Raw genomic sequence first — 18,853 nt, 5'->3', positions numbered from 1 at the left:
AATATGTCAATTGGTATACCATCTATTCCTGGGGCTTATTTTTTGCTATTTCCTTCAAAGCAGCCTGGACTTCTTCCTTCATCACCATAGACTCTTGCTCATATGTTGTTTTATTAAATTCTTCAGTGTCTGCCAATTCCTTTTGATACAGTGACTCATGAATAATTAGAGGCATTTTTTAGAGGCTAGCATATTATGAATAATACACTGGAACTTCCAAAGCCTTATTTCATTATTGGTGCTTTTTAGAATAAGATTATGTTCTGACTGAAAATGATTGACAGAATCCTGTTGTTTTTGTTATGTGCCGTCAAGTCTATTGAATCCTAGTCTTTTGAAATCTTATTTTATGCCTTTGTTCTGTCCTTGTCTACAGTAACAGCCTGGAGATTATCAAGTCTATCTGGTATAGAAAAATGCACCTAGAACAGCTGATTTCTTTTCCCCAGCTCTCTATAGTAGATACAAAGAAGTACAGGAGGAAAGGGCCTTTGGCTAGGATACAAGTTGTTAAGACCTTGATTCTGTTATTTCCTGGCCCCTATTAGGCAACTAGAAATTTGAGCTAGATTAAGGTTTCTTTGTCTTCAAAGATTTTTCTTCTGATCGTGTTAGATGTGTTGCTTGAATTTGAGGTTTTTTTTCACCTCCAGTATCTCAACCATGATGTTGACAAATTTAATGTCTATGCAAATGGTCATTATTTTTCTTTTTCAATTTGTGTTAAAACTGCTCATTTTAGAGTTATGATATATAAATCTACTGGAGTGTAATGCCATTTTTTTTTCATTTGAAGCATAGTAATGAGCTTTGCCCATTAGTCCATTTAAGAACGGATACTTATGCTAAAATCAAGTTATATTATTGAACAACTGTAGCTTATTATTGTTAGTTTTTACGTAATACCAGCTTTCTGGGTTACTAACCAATAGAGTTGCAAAAAAAAGTCTATAGATTCTAAAGTAGTAAAATAGATTCTGCATGGTAATTGTACATTATTTTCCCTCTCTCCTGAGAAGTCCTTGCCCACCCTAAATCTTTGTAAAATGCCATGGGATAGGCAATATTTGAAATGACTTTTAGAGATGACACTGAGAATTAGAGATAGTGTCAAGGTCACACAAATAACTAGAACTGTAACAACAAGCTGAGTTTGCTCAATACCCAGGATAGTAAATGTGGGCTGACTGTCCTGTTTCAGTCATCTTTTATCTTCCCATTCAGTTTTGACATTCATATAATGCTAAAAGGTACATACTTACAACTTTATAAGAATGCATCTCTTTTTTTTATATGTAAGATATTTTAGGCTATTAAACAAATAGACGTGTGTGTGTGTGTGTGTGTGTGTGTGTGGTGTGTATACACCGTCAAGTGGATCTGACTGGTACAGGAGGAGATTGCTCCTCCTTCTCCAGCACAACATCTGGTGGATTCAAACCATATACCTCTGGGATTGCAGTGTAACTTCTTGCCACTAGGCCACCAGAGCTCCCTAACAAATAGACTTTTGAAGGTACTTACTTTCCCTCACTGACATAACTTTTAACCTCTTTGCCTATTCTCCTCTGACTCTGTGTTCAACTCTTTCAACCTTTCTGCCACTTCCAGAGCTTGCCCTTGGTCTTAGGAGAGAAGAGGGTTTTTTTTAATTGGTTTTCTTACGAAGTTTGTATATATTGTATTTCACCCTGTTCTTCATTCACATTGTGTTTCCTATAGTCATTCTCATGCATTATGTTTTACAAAATTAATCACTGTTGGACTTTATCCATTATTGTAAAAGTAGAAGGGTAACTAGTAGAACATGTGTGAGAGTTTAGGGAGAGAAGGAGGGGGAGCAGAGGGGTGAGAATGAGTAGTGGTGAAACCACAGGGTTGCATACATTCTTTTAGTATTTCTTCCTTGGTTCACATTGTACAGCCAAGGCTACCCAGAAGTGACTTCATTTCCTCTATCTTTTCCCTGCTCGAGATTATGTTCACTGCAACACCCTGAATTCTAATGCCTTGATGAAATGTGCAGGACAGCTTATTCCTCCGAACAGTATGTGAATCTGCTTTCAGACCTTTTTGGCAAAAAGGCTCACCTTTATCATCTGCACTTAAACTTGCAGAAATTAAGGGAAAAGAAAAGAAGCTAGATGGGTTGAAAGAAATGTGTCTCAATTACTAGAAACTTTTAGAAAATATCAAATATAGATTGTCTGTGTATTACCTTTCTGAGGAGGTTGACTGTGTGAAAATGTTTTTCCAAAAACAGCATATGAAATTGATAGGAAATTTTAGAAAACGAGACAGTGTAGCTTGGTGTTTAGCTTGAACTTCAGTATCACAGATCTATATCCCAGACAGAAATGTTAACTGGGTGTGTGATAAACTAGCCAAGTCATTTAAGAGTCTAAATTTCATTTTCACTTCCGTAAAATGGTGATGATGATTGTTGTTGGGTTGTTGAGTTAACTCTGACTCACAGTGACCCTCTGCACAATAGCTTTGAACCTTGCTCTATCTTGAGTCGGTCTCACTGTCTCCAACACACCTACCCCCCCTTAGCCCAGTTACTAAGGCAGTCCATCTCATTCAGGGCCTTCTTCCCCTGTGCTATCCCTCCACCCTTCCAAGCATGATGTCCATGTGGAGAACCAAGGACTGGTTCCTCCTGGCCACATGCCCAAAGTATATCAGACAGAGCTTCAAAATCCTTGTCTCCAAAGAACAGCCTGGTTTCACACTCTTAAGGGCAGACTTGTTTATTCATTTGGTAGTCCATGGTATGCTCAATGCTCTTCTCCAGCACCACAACTCAAAGGCATTGACTTTTCTTCTGTCATCCTTAGTCATTGTCTAGCTCTCTGATGCATAGCAAATAATTGCAAAGACCATGACTCGATTAGGGGCACCTTAGTCTCTAGACTGACATCATTGTTCTTCAGCTTTGTGGAGAGGTCTCTGACAACATATTTTCCTAATTTCACCTCTTCTTTTGATTTCTTGTCTGCTGGTATCAAGAGTATTGATTGTGGATGTTTAGACAGTACTTATTATTACCTTAGAACTCTGGTAATGTAGCCATTCCAATTGGAACGCTGCATATGACCCCAGAGGTTTAAATCTACCAGCTCCTTCTCAGGAGAAAGATGAGCAGTCTCTTCCCATTAAGATTTCCAGCCTTGGAAACTCAGTGAAGGCTCACCAGTCCACCGCAGCGAGTTTTGAGTATATGTTTGCTTCAGAGAATTAACAGGAGGACTCTTTTCTTAGAATAGATTTTGTTGTTTGTGCTGTTAGGTGCCATCAAGGTGGAATCATTTTATAGCTGACCCTTCAGCAGATTTTCATAGGCAATAGATCACACGGGAGGAAATTGTTCATCGTTCTCCCACAGAGCAGCTGGTGTATTTGAACCACATGCCTTTAGTGTGGCAACGTAGCTCCTCATCACTAGGCCACCAGTGCTACATAGAGTGGATATAAATTCTGTTATATAATGGAACATTTAAATAAGATATATTAACTTTTCTTGAGGCAAGTATATAGCCACATAATCAGATGAACTCTGGGCAGGTAGAGTTCTAAGCCCAAGCTTTATTTTAGAGTATAACTTTTGTTGCTCCACTTTATGTCTTTTAAAATACATTGTAATTCAGTAAAGCTGTTTTCTGAAGGTGTTTAGTGAGAAAAGTAATCATTGTGTGAGTCAAATATTTTCTTATGTAGCTTTCCACTTCTCTCTGGTAGAAATGATAAAATCAATCCTGAGCTCTGACAGGGACATCACACAGCCTGCCATGGTACTAACAAATTGTCTTTAGTCTCTTTCAGGCAGTGTCAGCTAAATGTGTCATTTGTGTATCACGTTTCGTTTCGTTTCTTTTTTATTATTTATTCTAAAACCAAGAACATTAGTAAGCTAGAAATAGCTGTTTTGTAAAAATTGCATCACTAGACAGATCTGCTATCCTTACTAGGGTAATAATGCATCTGTTATGGGACTGGATCAATTTGTAAATGAAATTGATTAAAAGGGGTAGGGGGAGGTCTTACCTTTTCCCATTGTAAGCATTTCCTCAAGTGGTAGTTGTCCTAAAAAGATTTGGGAGGACTCAGTTCTCCACTCCTTTCCCTTTCCTTGCACACGTCAGAAAGAAGGCCAAACGTATATGAGAAGACCGAGGCAGGGAGGGCGCAGGCTTTTCATACCATAAGGTCTGATTAGTCCTGGAAGTATCATATTTTACCAAGTATTTGTAATTGGCTTTAATGTTAAAGACCTTTTGATGACTATCATAACATTTATAATACTCATAGATTATTTTGTAAACATGAAACAGCATTTGAATTATCTCCTTGCAATTAGTTCACTGCACAGTTCTTTTCATCTTGTCTGATCAAAATATCTCCTGATATTTTAACAATGTGTGATTGGAATAATAACTTAACGTGTTGGAGAGTTTTGTGCTGCAGCTGAGAGGCATGTAAATACAAGCTGCTTATTTGCAAGGAGCTTCCAGATTTGCAATATGATTGCTATGGAAACCACATAATGAAAACCTTATAACCATCTGTGTGGTTTGATGGATTTTCCTGCATAGCTGAGCTGTTTTTGTTTACTGTTATTAAAATGTTGAATGGAATATATTAACCCACAAACATTGATTACTTGAGGTATTAATTAGTATTTCACAATGACATTGTGTGCCTCAACAGCAAGAGAAAATGTTTAATAATAATCCCAAGTAAAATACCATGTGAGTGTGTCTCTGTATTGTGAAGGCAGTTATTGCCCAGGGTGTTGGTCACTTGTCTATATATATATATATATATATATATATTTAGTACATATTTGTTTAACTAATATGGACAGGTTTGCTCTGTTAGTAAATAAATATATTATAATAGGGTCTTCCCCCCATGATTTTTTAATTTATTTATTCACTCAATATTTATTGAACATCTGCCTTGGGCCAGGTTCTATTAAAGATTTGGGCTGAGTGCTTAATTTCCTTCATAGTTAAAAAAAGAAAAAAAGGAATGAAACTACAAAATTTTATTTTCTTGTCTTTTGTATGGATGATGTTTTGTGTTCTTTGTCCCAGATAAATTGGGTTGTTTGAGTATTGCTAAGAAAACAATTGATGTGTTAAACACATATGGCTTTGACCTAAAAATATCAGTACTAAGTTTGAAAGGGAGAAGTGTTTTTAATAAGCATCTCATTTTTCAAAATAATATTTATTAAACATCTCACATGAATTTCAATTTGGATTCTTCAAGTTACATATTTATATGTATGTAAATATTTAAGAATACATTCCTTTAGAAAAAAAAGCTCTTTATACAGTCCCCAGCACATATTATAGTTATTTAAATTTTAATTTTTTAAAACCTCCAGTTTATAGTAAATTAATTCTTTTTTTGGGCAGGGTCTGAGCAAAGTTTAATTTGTTTTCTAACTTGAAATAAAATAAGCATATCTTCAATTTAAAGATCTAACATTGATGCCCTAATTTGACTTGCCAAAATTTTCACAAAGGAAGTTTAGCACATTCTGCTCAGAAATCATAAAACAAGTCCCCAAAGATGTGCCCCAATTAAGAGGCTGGATTCCAACAATTTTAAAAACCTTACATGAACTGTGAAGTCCAGAGACTTTAGAAAAGCTGGCAAACAGTAGAAACGGCAGGCCTGGGTGCTGGACGGAGGAGGGTGCGTTGAGGCAATGACCACCCATCAGATGTGTGCCAGAGGACATCGTGAGGGGAGATGATGGTGCAGGTGCCTTTCAGTTTCTGAAGAGCAGCATCGCCTGAGGAATGTGGGAAGACTGAGTTCACACGGTTCCTCTGTAACCGCCTTTGGAGGCCGAGCATCCCCCGGACGGGCCCAAGTGCAGCTATGGCCCCTTCCACCAGCTGGCTCCACGGGAAGCTCATTGCCGTGGGGGTGGTGGACATCCTCCCCTGCTGCGTGTCGTCTGTGTGTTTGTACTACTATCCTGATTACTCCTTCCTGCCCCTGGGAGTCTACTCTGCACTGAGAGAAATTGCATTTACGAAGCAACTCCACGAGAAGATGTCTCAGCTCAGTTATTACTATATGGGCTTCTACATCCACTCGTGTCCCAAAATGAAATTCAAGGGACAGTACCGACCGTCTGATCTGCTGTGTCCTGAGATGTACGTCTGGGTCCCCATTGAATAGTGCCTGCCCTAGCTTGACAACACCAAGTATTGCTGCTTCAACCAGGACCTGGAGGCAGTGGATGAGGGCCGCTGCAAGGCACCTGACCACCTTCGGGTGATGCACAGGAAAGCCATCATGCACTATGGGGTGTACAGGAAGCAGAAGGACCCCAGCAAGGAGGCCACCGTCCTGCAGTGCGCTGCTCCAAGTAAATTCTTAACTTTCAGAAAAAAAAAAATCTGAGTTTTTAATTTAAATATCTGAATACCTTGATGATGTCTTGAAGGTGGCATTATGAGTGGAAGCTTTACTATCCCTACTTAAGATTGAGTATTAGTTGCTGTATTGATGTGGCAATCTATGACTTTTTATTAGGTTTTCCAGTTACTGATTATTATTTGACTGAATCATATGAAATTGACCCTGACCTTAAAAAGTGGTATGACTCCATCTAGTATTATAAAGTGCCAGATATTTTCAGCTCTTTGTTACATTCGAGCTTTTATGATTTTGTTTGAACTGAGTTACAAAGAGCAAAAGAGTCAGATTTGTCTTAAGCGAGAATTCTCAAACTTGATTTTAAATGTGAACTTTGAGTAATCATCATTTATGCTTGGGTAAGGCTTTCATGAACATGTGCAGTCCAGGCCTCTCCACCAAGCTTTATTACCCTTTTCTTTGTCCCTGGATGTCTCCTCTGGGTTGCCCCATCAGCACACTGGATTTCCCATGTTGAAATGCAGCCCCTTGTGTTCCCCCCAAAAGAGAGTTTATTCTGGCTGTCCTCATTTTTGTGACAGTATATCCCTATACCAAGGCTCTTAAGTGCAAACTCCTTGGCAAACTCTTATTTTAAAAAGTCCTTTCACTTCTCCACACCCAATCAGTCACAAAATTTTCTGATTCCACTCCCTTTTTTCCTCTGATATCCATCTCCTACCCATTTTCCAGGTCTCTTCAGTTTGACTTCCTTCCCCTTTGCTAGATTTTATGAGTGTTTTCTATCCCCATTCCTCGCTCCAGATTTATTTTAGACTGTAGGGTCAGATTACTGTCCCTGCTTAGTCCCACTCATGCCCTCTCCCGCTCCAAAGCCTTTTGGGACTCTTCTCTCTTACCAAATAAAGTCTAAAATAGGTTGTAAAACATTCATAGCCCTTCAACTGTCAGCCTAATCTATAGCTTTAGCTCCTGCTTGCTAAAGTACCATGTTCTTTGCTCCAAATGCTGCCTTCTTTTGATCTCATCTGGAAATTTCCTTTGTTTTCATCTCTTTATTAATATTCTCTCCATTTCTCAAAGCCTTCATAATATTCCATAGTTTCTTCAGTATTTTACTGACTTGTCCCGTTTATACTCCTTCTCCCATTTTCCTTTAGATCTTGTCCGCTTCCTTGGGGCAGACCTTCCCTCTTCTAATTACCTCCCTGATAGCATCTCTATTATGTGGTTAATACTCATTAATTCATTGGAGCAATTATTTAATGGTCAAAAATAGCAGGTATGTATCTTTGTATGTTTTCTTTTTTAACCTTTGTTTCAAATTTTATTCCCAGGTTCTTCAGCTTATTTAGTTGCAAAGAATGAATTATATTTAAGTAAAAACTGAAAAGAGCTGCAATGTCCAAAAGTCTTGCTGGGCTTAAAAATATGAAAGGTCTAGATTTTATCAGATTCATAAGCAAAACAATTTTTAAAAAGTCATAACATAAAATAGCAGCTCAAAGTAACTTCGTCACATTTTATTTTCTTTAGAAGTTGACTCAGATCAGTTGGCTTCATTCTTTGAAGCCTCTTCAAAATTCTCCACAAGATCTGGAACTTCATCTTCATCATCTTCTCCAGTAGCGAGTGGTGCTTCTCCATCCACAGATTGTTAGGGCCCGGCTTCAGCTAGTCTTCTTAAACAACTCAGACTATCTGTGCCAAGCCGGTTTAAGATGCTGGGTGACATTTCTGTCAGCTGCTTTGTCTCAGCATGGCCGGTAATGGTGAAAGTGCTGCCAGAGATGCCTGAATTTTAGGATTATTAAAGTGGATCACTGTTCTGTGATTTGTAAACATATTCACCTCTTCAATACCAGAGATATTGTTTACCCCTAATTTCTTTAAGGAGAGCTGAAGTTTTTGTCATCTGCTCTAGCTGTTCCATGACCACCTTCTTCTTTCTGCTTGTGGTTCCTTTTCCACCAATGCACACTTGTGCCTGCAGTTTGTCAAGTGTCTCCTGATTCATGATCGTTTCTTTCATCTTGTCAGAGAGGAAATGGGGCTTCTCAGGCGACCAGGGCTGGGGCTCAGGGGGTCTTTTGGCAGACCATCTGAGATAGACTGCACACGAGGGGATGTAAGGTGGCAGCTAACGAGAGACCGGAAGTGACCCCGTGTGTATTCTTTAAAGTGTAGCTTGCTATTCAGGTTGTCAGTCTTTTGGAACTCATTTGTTCTTTGGTATGTTATTTTGTTTAAATACTTTTAAATATATATAAAACGTAAGCTGGGAAAAGGGACAGCGTAATATACATGTTTCTTTGGCGTGAAAGGATTCAATGTCTGATGATGACCCTGCTTAAAGTGATCTTCAGTTTAATCTTAGCATATAACTTCCCATAATTGGAGAAAAGAATCTGATAGCAGAGTAAAAAGGCTCTTGTTGTTTTTGTTATGTGCCGTCGAGTCGCTTGCGACTCATAGCGACCCTATGTACAACAGCCCTAAACTCTGCTCTGTCCTGTGCCAACCGCACTGCCTCTGACACTCCCATCCTGATTATCCCAGTCACTGAATCAATCCACCTCATAGAGGGCCTTCCCCTCCTGCGCTGTCCCTCCACCCTCCTAAGCATAATGTCCTTCTCCAAGGACTGGTCTCTCCTCACAACATGTCCAAAGTATGTTAGATGGAGCCTCAAAATCCTTGCCTCCAAGGAGCCACCCAGTTTAACCCTTTCCAGGACAAATCTGTTTGTTTTCCTAGCAGTCCATGGTATTCTCAATACTCTTCTCCAGCACCACAGCTCAAAAACATATTGAATATATCAGATAAAATGCACTAAATTTATATAATCAGAAACCTAAATGTGAGTAATAAAACATTGGAAGTTACTTCTGCTTTCTGAGTCTCAGTTTACTCATCTATAAATCAAAGATTTTAAATGGCTTCTGTATGAAATGTTAACATCTACTATAGTGTTGACACGTGATAAAGAGGTCTTCAGTCTGATTTTTGGGGAATCACTTTGAAGGATGAAGACTGAGAAAACATAAGGCAAGACTGAATAGTTGGTAAATAACTTACAGATTAACTAATCTCTTACATTTTCTCTTTATAAATGTAGAGACAATAATTTTATCTATGGGAGTCCTGCCACAATATCAAGTACAGTATAATGTGGGATGTAAAGGCACAGATTTACTGTAGATGAGGTTATTCCAAATCAATTTCTTTACATGTTTTAAACAAAAGCTGCAAAGCATTAGTTGTTATGTACCTTTGAGTCAGAATGGACCCATAGCTGACACTCTGGTGGGTTTTAGGAGGCAGTTAATTGCATACAATTGCCCATCCTTTTCCCACAGAGCAGCTGGTGGATTCAAACCGTGTTCCTTCAGGATTGCAGCACAGATTCTTGCCTCTAGGCCACCAAGATGCCCTACTGCATTAGTACATATCTTCAATTTCACCAAACCCAACTGTTCAGGTTGCTGTTTAGAAACAGCATGAGGTTTATTCAACGTCAGGTGATTGAGAAAGGAGTGCAATGTGGATTAGCATCATCCTTTGAAAAGTAATATTTATGTATTAGAAACTTGGCTTTGCTTGTGAAATATTTGTGCATTAGTTTTGCTTATGAAATGGCATCCTGAACACATTTCTGAACATACTTGCTTCTGAAATGTTGCTATCCAGGAAGAAGCCCTTCATTGTGTCATTTATTCTTGTTTATTTGCAGAAGAGGAGGAAGACAGTGCTCCTGGGAAAATTGAAGAACAAAGAAAGATGAGTGAGGACAGCGTTCACCACACCACAGGTATTGAATTGTGTGGAGTCGGGGTGAAGCGTATTTTGATGTTGCTCACTTTCATTTTAGGGCTTTCTTTTTGCTGCTCTAAAGATGTGTGCCCAGCTTCCCGAAGTTGACTGGTTTAGTCTGGATATCCTATGGCTGATAAGCTGCTTAGTCCCATTTAGGATGCATGAAAACCACTTGAGAAGGATTTATAAAGTAAGCCAATTTATACAAGGTATTCCTTCCTGAATTACTTTGTAATGACTCAATTAGCTTTCATTTCTGCACAAAGGAGATTTAGTTGCATAAATTAGCTTATCATCATTGAGGAAGTGTCACTGCTAAAGGACAGTTTATAGATACAACATGCAGTTGCTGTCAAACCTAAAAGAATGTAATATAGACATCTGTGTATACTTTGTGCTTGAGCAGAACAGACTTCTGCCATTCAGAGACTAACAGGGGACAACAAGTTGCCCAGGGGACTGGCAATGTAGACATCTCTGAAAAGGTCAACTTGACACAGGCTCTGACAATCGACCCACAGCTCTGTCTTCTTTGATAAAAATCAGATAAACTTAAGACCGCTAATTGATCTGCAGCCTGTTTAAATGTTGGCCATGCATATCTTCATTGCATATGATTAACACAGAAAGCAAATGAATTGGGTAAGAAATGCCAGAGTCCAGTGACAGCAGCTTAAAAATGAGAAAAGGACACTGGTGGCCTAGATGGTGAGGAAGGATATACCCCTTATCCATTTCCACTTGGCACATGGCCCCAAGTACTAATTATGAGGGAGGCTGGAAAAATAACTGCACACACTATGTGTGAAATCACATGATACGGGCAACTTTTCTTGCTGTTTGTTATTTCTCAAACAGCAGGAGATAAACCATATCTGTAGCCCAAGCATGAGGTTAGTTTTGATAAACCAGCAATTATTTTACACAGGAGGGGAAAAGGGCCTGCTTTCTTATCAGTACTTTACACCTCTTCATAGCCACATGTCAGCCGGGCAAGGTCCGCCATATCATCCCTATGTCCTGGAAGGGACTACAGTCAGGGTCACCTTCCCCTCTCTCAAATGTTCATACATCACTCTTTCAAGCTGTCAGAGGCAGGGCGGACAAGAAGCGTGTGTTCAGGAAGTCACTTTCCAGAGTCTTTCCTACTATGACATGTGAAGAGGAAGCAGGGGCCTGATTTCCGGACCTGGGCAGGAAAGCTGGAGCAGGTTGCTGCAAGAGGGTTTGGGTTTGCTTTTCTTAGAAAGGAAGCAAGGACAGAGTCATTAATGTTAGCACTCTAGTCCTGTAAAATGCAGCTATAATACACGAGGCCTCATGAAACCTTGAGGACTATGCTCAATAGTAATTTAAGTATATATGTTTTGGGTTATGTATTATAAAGCTTCTGCCAAGAACATACAGTTCTTATAAAAAAAAATCCAATTCAGGTGTAGAAGATAGACACATAGTGGATATTCTTTCCGTGGTTACAAATATTATGGCTTGAAGCAATTGTATTTGTCAAAAACCCTTTTAAAATAACTGTCTCCCAAATTTTCGCCTTTGTGTGTAGGAGAGAAAATCAGTTTTTCCTTAAGAGAATGCAATAAGTACAGCGAACCAGTTTTTCATGAACTAGCTATAAAACACTGCGCTGCAATAATTCTTATCTTCAGTGACATGAAATTCTTTTCAAGCAACAGTTTTAATGCTTTTGCATAGCAGTGACCTTTGATCTTCACTAGGCTGTCAGAAATGTAACACTAGAAGTTTGTTTGCTGTGGAGGGCAGTGAGCTGACAAGGGTATTACTGTCTTGCTGAGCATCACATGATATGAACTTCTAACCTTACTCAAGAATGCTATATATTTTCCTCATTGACTAATTTTAATTTTTTTAAAAAAAGGTTATTACTGTAGTGTAAAATACTTTAACAAAAACAAAAGTTAATTTTAGAATAAAAATTTCTAAGTTGTTCTCTCACATTTAAGCTTACATATCTTGCATATATATGTAAAATATTCTATTTTATTTTAGGAAGGAAAATTGTATGTTTAACTTCCTAAAATGGTGTTAAAATCTGTAAAAGGCAGAGTTTCCATTATTTTATCCAGTATTTTATCCTTGTTATATTATCAAAATATCTTCCATTTAGAAGTTTACACTTTTCATTCATACGTTCATAATACTTTTTTCTGTTCAGTGACCTAGGGTTTTTTAAACTGTTTTCAAAAGCAAGAGCAGGGGTTTTGTTTAAACTCTTCACTGACTGGCTAATTTACAATCTTTCCTCTCTCTTTCCCTCCTTCCCTCCCTTCCTCCCTCCCTCCCTCTTCCTCCTTTCTTATTTTTTTTTTATCATCCATGCCTCTTGAAATAGGAAACATAAGGTAAAATTGTTTATAACTTAAAAAAAATAAACCATTATCTAGTAAGTTAATGCACTCAAGAAACAGGCTTAATTTTTATTTTAGAATATATGTTGATCTGTGGTTTCTGACATTCTGTATTTTGCTTGTTTTAATACATATCTCAAATGGACTCTTTTTTTGAAATAATGCTTACTTTTGTGACCCTACCATGCTTTTAACACTTAGCTTAGGTTTTTTTTTTTTTATGTATAATGTAGCCACATTTTAAAAAAGCAAATCAGAGGAATTTGCTCACTAAGGAACAAGATAATTTCTGATATCCATGTCCAGATTTCATATCAAGAATGTAAATGTTGCCATAACCAATCACCTTGAGGGACTGGGTCATTCAGTTTGATGCTTAGGGGACATCTAAGGCACTTGGCATAAAATAACTCATAAAGACAGTATTCTACATCTTGCTTTACTGAATAGCAACAGAGATCTTAAAAGCTTGGGAGTGGCCACAGCTACTGGTTTCTTTCATCTGGAGAAAAGCAAAGCAAGGAAAGGCAGACTTAAGGAAACAGTTGGCTCAAACCTAGTCTTACTGTGAGACCAGAAGAACTAGCTAGTGTCTGGCTCCTTTTATTAGCTTCTCTAATCAGGATTGCAATAGGAGGTCCTGGACATAGTGGGAGACAAGTGGAGACCAATATGGAAAATCATCAAACAGACCAGACTTACTGATTTGGCAGAGACTCTTCTGAGAAGAGTCCTTTAGACAGACACCCTTCAAACCCAGAACTGAACCAGCTCAGAGACCCTCCAGCCAAATACTAGATGGACCTCCAAAATGAACAGTAGCACCCATAGAGAACATGCTTCTCGGAAAAAATCAGATATATATGACCAAAAGCATTTGCATCAATCCAAAATTGCAAAGCAGGAAGGGACAGGAAAGATAGCTGAGTGGAAATGGGGAACTCAAGGAGGACATGGGAAGGGTGGTGTTCTATGGAGGAAGGGTCAGTTAGGGGTCACTTCCAGCTTGAAGGCAAACAGCACCACCACCACTACAACTAACAAACAAAACAATGTAAATAAACTGTTGAGGGGGAACTGAATTTTCTCTGTTACCTTCATCTGTATCACAATAAAATTGTTTATTCAAAAATAATTTAAATACTGCTTTCCTCAGGCGACTGTGGCTAATAAACACATCTCACCTCACTTCATTGCCATCCAGGCTGAACTGACCCATGTCTGACCCTCCAGTGAGTTTTCAGAGGCTAGAAATGGCACAGGAGCAGTTTGCCCATCTTTCTCCCACAGAGCAGCTGTTGGATCCAGACCCCCTTTCATCGGGTTGGCGACTCTCCTCTTTACCCAGCAGACCACTATAGCTCCCCAGCCAAAATATGCTGCCTGGTTTTCTCCCTGGTTACTATTTTGTTCTCTTGCTTTATAACTAGCTTTGCGTGCTGGAATAGAAGAGTAGCTTGTATCTATGTGTAGCTGTGTAACACAGACTACTTATAGTTCTTTAACAGAGCTCACATATGGGACATGGGAATGAAGCTGGTCTTTGGGTAACATCATCATCATAAAAATTATAGAGAGCATAGTTGAAAATGCACCTCCCTCCCCAACATTGCCGAATCGCAAGCTCTGTTGTCTCTTTAGAGCAGTGAGATTTAATGAAATGCTCATGAAGCACATCTAGGGAGAGATGCATCTTGCACACGGTGGGGGTCTCCCTTCGCCTCTTGTGCTTCTGTAACTCCCATTAGTGTTAATGGGAGTTTCACCAAGCGCATCAAGGGGGAGAAAGACCCCAAAGTGATAAAGATTATGTGTTAGAAATCACCGTGGACTTCTTTTCCTTCACCCCCTCCCCTTTTAAAAAATTTACCCAGAGAAAAACTATTGTGAGAGAATCCAAGGAGAATGTGGCCTGGACATTGCGGGATACCCTTGGGACACCATAGCTAAGCCAAAACCTTTACTCTCATTCTTAGTGCAAGTTGAGTTTCCTCAACCTTTATGGACCAAGCCTAAGAGTGAGGAACACGTAGGAGCCTTGGCTGAGGAAACCAGCTATTTAGAGTCTTGGGCCTCCTGGCCAGTTACTGTCGGGGAGGGCCTTGCATTCAAAATGATGTCAGCCTCTCTTTGCTCTAATTCCTTGACTTTTAAATTGACACTGACAGACTACATGGGGCACAACATTTGACCCATTTAGCAGTTGATTTAGTCTGACGAGAATGTTTCAACTTCTAAAATCTCTATTTGTCTAAATAAGTGGCTTTTAAAAGAAATCAGTCACTTTATTATTAAGTCATTTCCCGAAAAATTGACAATGTTTGCAGTGATCTGGCCAGTCGGAGTGCCCTCTAGTGTCCTTTTACAGGATTTGCTTAACCCACGCTGTGGGGAAAATGTAATGAAGGGTGGCCACGAGTGTTTTTAGTTCTTGGTTGGATTCCAGGCTTACAGACATCCCTGCTGATCTCTGTGATGTGTGCTCCTACGATGGTGTGGACAACTCAGAAGGTGCTCCTCTCTGCACCCCCTGCCTCATCCCCTTCCCTTTACCTTTCTAATTCTTATAAAAAGAAAAAGGAAAAAAAAGGTTATTAAGGGTTTCCTCCAAAGTTGTGCATTCTAGTCCGTGCCTTTTCTTTTTGGAAGTACTGTTGAAAATAGGGAGCTCTGGTGGCCTAGTGGCAAGAAACTGCACTGCAATCCCGAAGGTGTGTGGTTCGAGGCCACTGGCTACTCTGTGGGAGAAGGATGCGCAGTCTCCTCCCATGTGATTAACTGCCTCTGTGATTAAGTGCCTCTGAAAACCCAGATGATACACAACAACAACAATTTAAAAGTACCCTTCTATTCCTAGTACATTGCTATCACATTCATTTCATATTGATCAGATCATTTTTAGCCTTTTATGTTTTTGGGGTTTTTTTTAGATATTCAAGAGAACTTTAAACATCCCTAATAAACTCAATACTTATGTAAATTGCAAATGAGGTGTAATAGAGCAAACACCCGAGTGCCATGCTCATATGAATGACTGTGTTAGAATTGCCAAGGAGCCTCCTGTTTGTAAGCTGTGTAGCAAAACTCAGATGCCAACCCTGATCTGACATGTATCTCCACAGTTATCCCCTCAGAATTCAAAGATGACATTCCAATGATGGAAGCTGTCAGCACATCTATGTTCTGCCTGTTTAGTGAATGCACGGAAATCTTGTTGATATTACTGGCATTCTTTTTGCATTAACTCATCAAAACTCAATTATCATGAAATTAAAAACAGGAAACAGTTCTCAGGGTAACAAAAGCATCCAGTGTATTTAACTCTGTGCTGCGTTTCAGGAGACTCACATTGTATAAGTGACAAAACATTTATTACCCGGTTTATTGTGGTATTACAGAGTGGAGAGCGCTAAATAATCAATCAGTTAATGGTCTGTATGGCAGTTTGAGCACATCACATCCATTGTGCTTATGCTGTTAGAAGGATGAGCTGATAACTCCAGTGTATGTTCCGTGTTTATTCAGAGCCTAATGTCCTAAACTGGAGCTGACAAAAAAAGAAATTGAAAAATGCAGCTTCAGCAGTGGTCATTTTAAAGTTTCTGAAGTGTTTTAGAAAGAACATTGAAAGATATAAAGTGTCTCAAATTCTGTGAGATACTCATTTCACAGGTCCATCTCACTTTTTAATATTGCTCCTTCTTGTGCAGTATACCATCTTTAAAACGTGTTATAAAAGGTTTAGGTTTGTTATATAAGTGGGAATCCGTTTCTAATTGGTTTATTTTAAAACCAGGAGTGATTCCGTGAAAACACTGAACTCCTATTTTCTCCTTCTTCCTAGGAGATAAAAGCACGGACTATGCTAATTTTTACCAGGGCTTGTGGGACTGCACAGGAGCTCTCTCTGATGAGCTGTCATTTAAACGTGGTGACGTGATTTACATTCTTAGCAAGGTAAGATCTTCCAAAATGACAACTATAAAGAGATAGATACAAAGCTAGGGGCTTATGCATTTGAATTTCCAGCATTGGAGGGAAATGCCAATTGGAATTCTTCTAAGCAGTTTTTAACAATTGGGAGCTCACAATAATTAATTATTTTGTCAGGTGAAATATAAGCAAATTTTAAACACAATCAGATAACAGAATCCAACTTAACAGTGTTTACCTATCACTTCAACCCTTGGCTCACATCCACCGACTGCCTTTTCCAGAAACAATATACTTACGTGAAAGTTAACATTGTAAGGTTTTAGGTTATTTATTAAGTTTTTCTTTCCCCTTCCTTTTTATTCTTCTGTGTGCTTATTCTGATTTTGTCTCCCATTCACTACTGGAAACACTGTGTTTATAGAACAAGTTTTTCATCTTTATGTAAATAAAGTAAGTGTTCCGACAATTTAAAGGCACTGCTTTTCTATTCAGACAGGTTTAGGTAATTTCTTTAAACTTAACATACTGTATTTATAAACAGTGTGGTAAAGTATGTACTCATCTTTAAATATACTTTAAAAGTAATCTGTCTGCCTGTTAAGATCCTGGACTGTCCAGAATCTTTTTGTCCTTAGATATAAGACTTAAGGCTTTTAAAAATCTATAATGAGCTATGTGAGCTCCCTTTTCATTTTCATATCTGATTTCCCTTAATATAACATGAAGACTTTTTTTAAAAAGTGCCCTCTCTACTTTAAAAGACTACTGCAGAAGTAAATGATACATGGAGATTTTGAAAATTAAATCTAAGAAGGGAAGGGTTATGTAATTCATAAATGTTAGAGTTGAATGTGGTGTCTTAATCACAGACATGTTTTGGACTTTTACAGAAAACACTTTGTAAAAGAAGTCACTCATTGAATTTTAACAGTTTCTGTTACATAAAATCATAAAACAGAGAATCCTAGAAAGGAGGAGCTAAGGGTCGTAGCAACAGGGGCCTTTAGTCTGCTTTATAAAGAAGGGAACCTGGACCCAGAAAGTGCCAGAATAGTTGAGCCAAGCATTTTTACTGCCAGACCAATGATTTCCTTGTATTTTCTTCATTCTGCATATATCTGCCTTCCCTCTTCTCAGGTTGTTTAATTTGTAACATAAAATACCTAAAACATATTGGGGTCCATTCTAGGTACTAGGATTCAAAAAGAATAAGATAGAAACACATATCGATTCTTTATTCTCAAATGGTAACACTATACCAACAACTTTTCTCTCTTATAGGAAAAAAATAAAGTCCCCAGCTAGAATTCACATTTCTAGAAAGTCCCTCATGAAATGATGTGACAGGAAACCTCAAGCCTGTGAAAGGCTGACAGTGCTTAGAAAGTTTAGATGGTAAACTCATAAACTTTTCCAAGAGTTATCCCACCACTGCTAGCCTTGGGTATATAATCAAACATCACTGATAAAACTACAGTCTCCATCAAAGAGGTTTAGGAGAATAGGAATTAACTTCCTGAAATCCCAGAAGTATGATACTCATCTATGGTTACATATTCAATGTCATGTTAACAGAGAATTCTTTTCTGAGCAGTGGTCCATGGTAGAAATGACATTTGCCTACAGGAATACTGCTGATTCACAGACCATGTTGGCAGTTGAGTGATGTGCCAACAAAGTTTTCCATGGCAAAGAAAGTCTGATTCATAAAGAAAGTTTTAAAAACAAATCCACATGGACTTTGCCAATTTCATAACGGAAAGCAGAGTATCCCTAAATGCTGAAATTCCAAGTAGAAGCTAATAAACCTTTTCATTTTTTTCATACAATAGCAGCTAAACTGATGAAAGCAAATGTGAGCTAAGGAAATCTGAGGAGATTCTGGTATGTTTCCAAGAACGTTTCTTGACATCAACTGAAATGAATCAGTCTGATTTCTATATTAAGTGGTTAACTCAAAAAGCTATGGCCTGCACTCAGGACAATTACATGCTCAATAATGGGCTTAATCGAATAGTTGTGAGGTGGTTATCTACAGTTTACAAAAACTGACACTATCTTTCTAAAAAATTATATACTAATGAACAAAGAACTGAGGAAAAATAAGTGGCATGCCTCAGCTTTGGTAACCTCATCTAGTAAGTTATCACTGTGAGCTATGTTTACTTTTCCCTCTGAGAATCGAGAATCCACATGTGCTTCTGCTTGACAGAATTTGGACACGTTTTGGATACTGAAGGGCATCTTGGTTACAGCTTTTTTGGTTGTTCTGGAGTTGGTTTATGTTTGCAAACACTCCTACTTACCTGCCTGGC

At 38.5% G+C, this 18,853-nt stretch overlaps 1 protein-coding gene and 1 pseudogene across 1 annotated transcript in view; one reads left to right on the top strand and one right to left on the bottom strand.

Moving 5' to 3' along the window:
- The window catches only part of SKAP2 (src kinase associated phosphoprotein 2), a 210,658-nt gene that overhangs the window by 179,230 nt on the left and 12,575 nt on the right, over positions 1 to 18,853 (top strand). Inside the window, exons 10-11 of the mRNA XM_006896106.1 lie at positions 10,139 to 10,216; positions 16,447 to 16,559. Coding sequence (XP_006896168.1) covers positions 10,139 to 10,216; positions 16,447 to 16,559 — 191 coding nt within the window. The remainder of the gene's footprint in view (positions 1 to 10,138; positions 10,217 to 16,446; positions 16,560 to 18,853) is intronic.
- LOC102875321 lies at positions 7,955 to 8,422 on the bottom strand (annotated as a pseudogene).

The sequence above is a fragment of the Elephantulus edwardii genome, unplaced genomic scaffold, assembly GCF_000299155.1.
Source record: "Elephantulus edwardii isolate Elephantulus edwardi_28Jun2011 unplaced genomic scaffold, EleEdw1.0 scaffold00182, whole genome shotgun sequence".
Classification (NCBI taxonomy): Eukaryota; Metazoa; Chordata; class Mammalia; order Macroscelidea; family Macroscelididae; genus Elephantulus; species Elephantulus edwardii.
The sequence above is the reverse complement of the archived record's forward strand: the minus strand, read 5'-3'. Positions and strand labels throughout refer to the sequence as shown.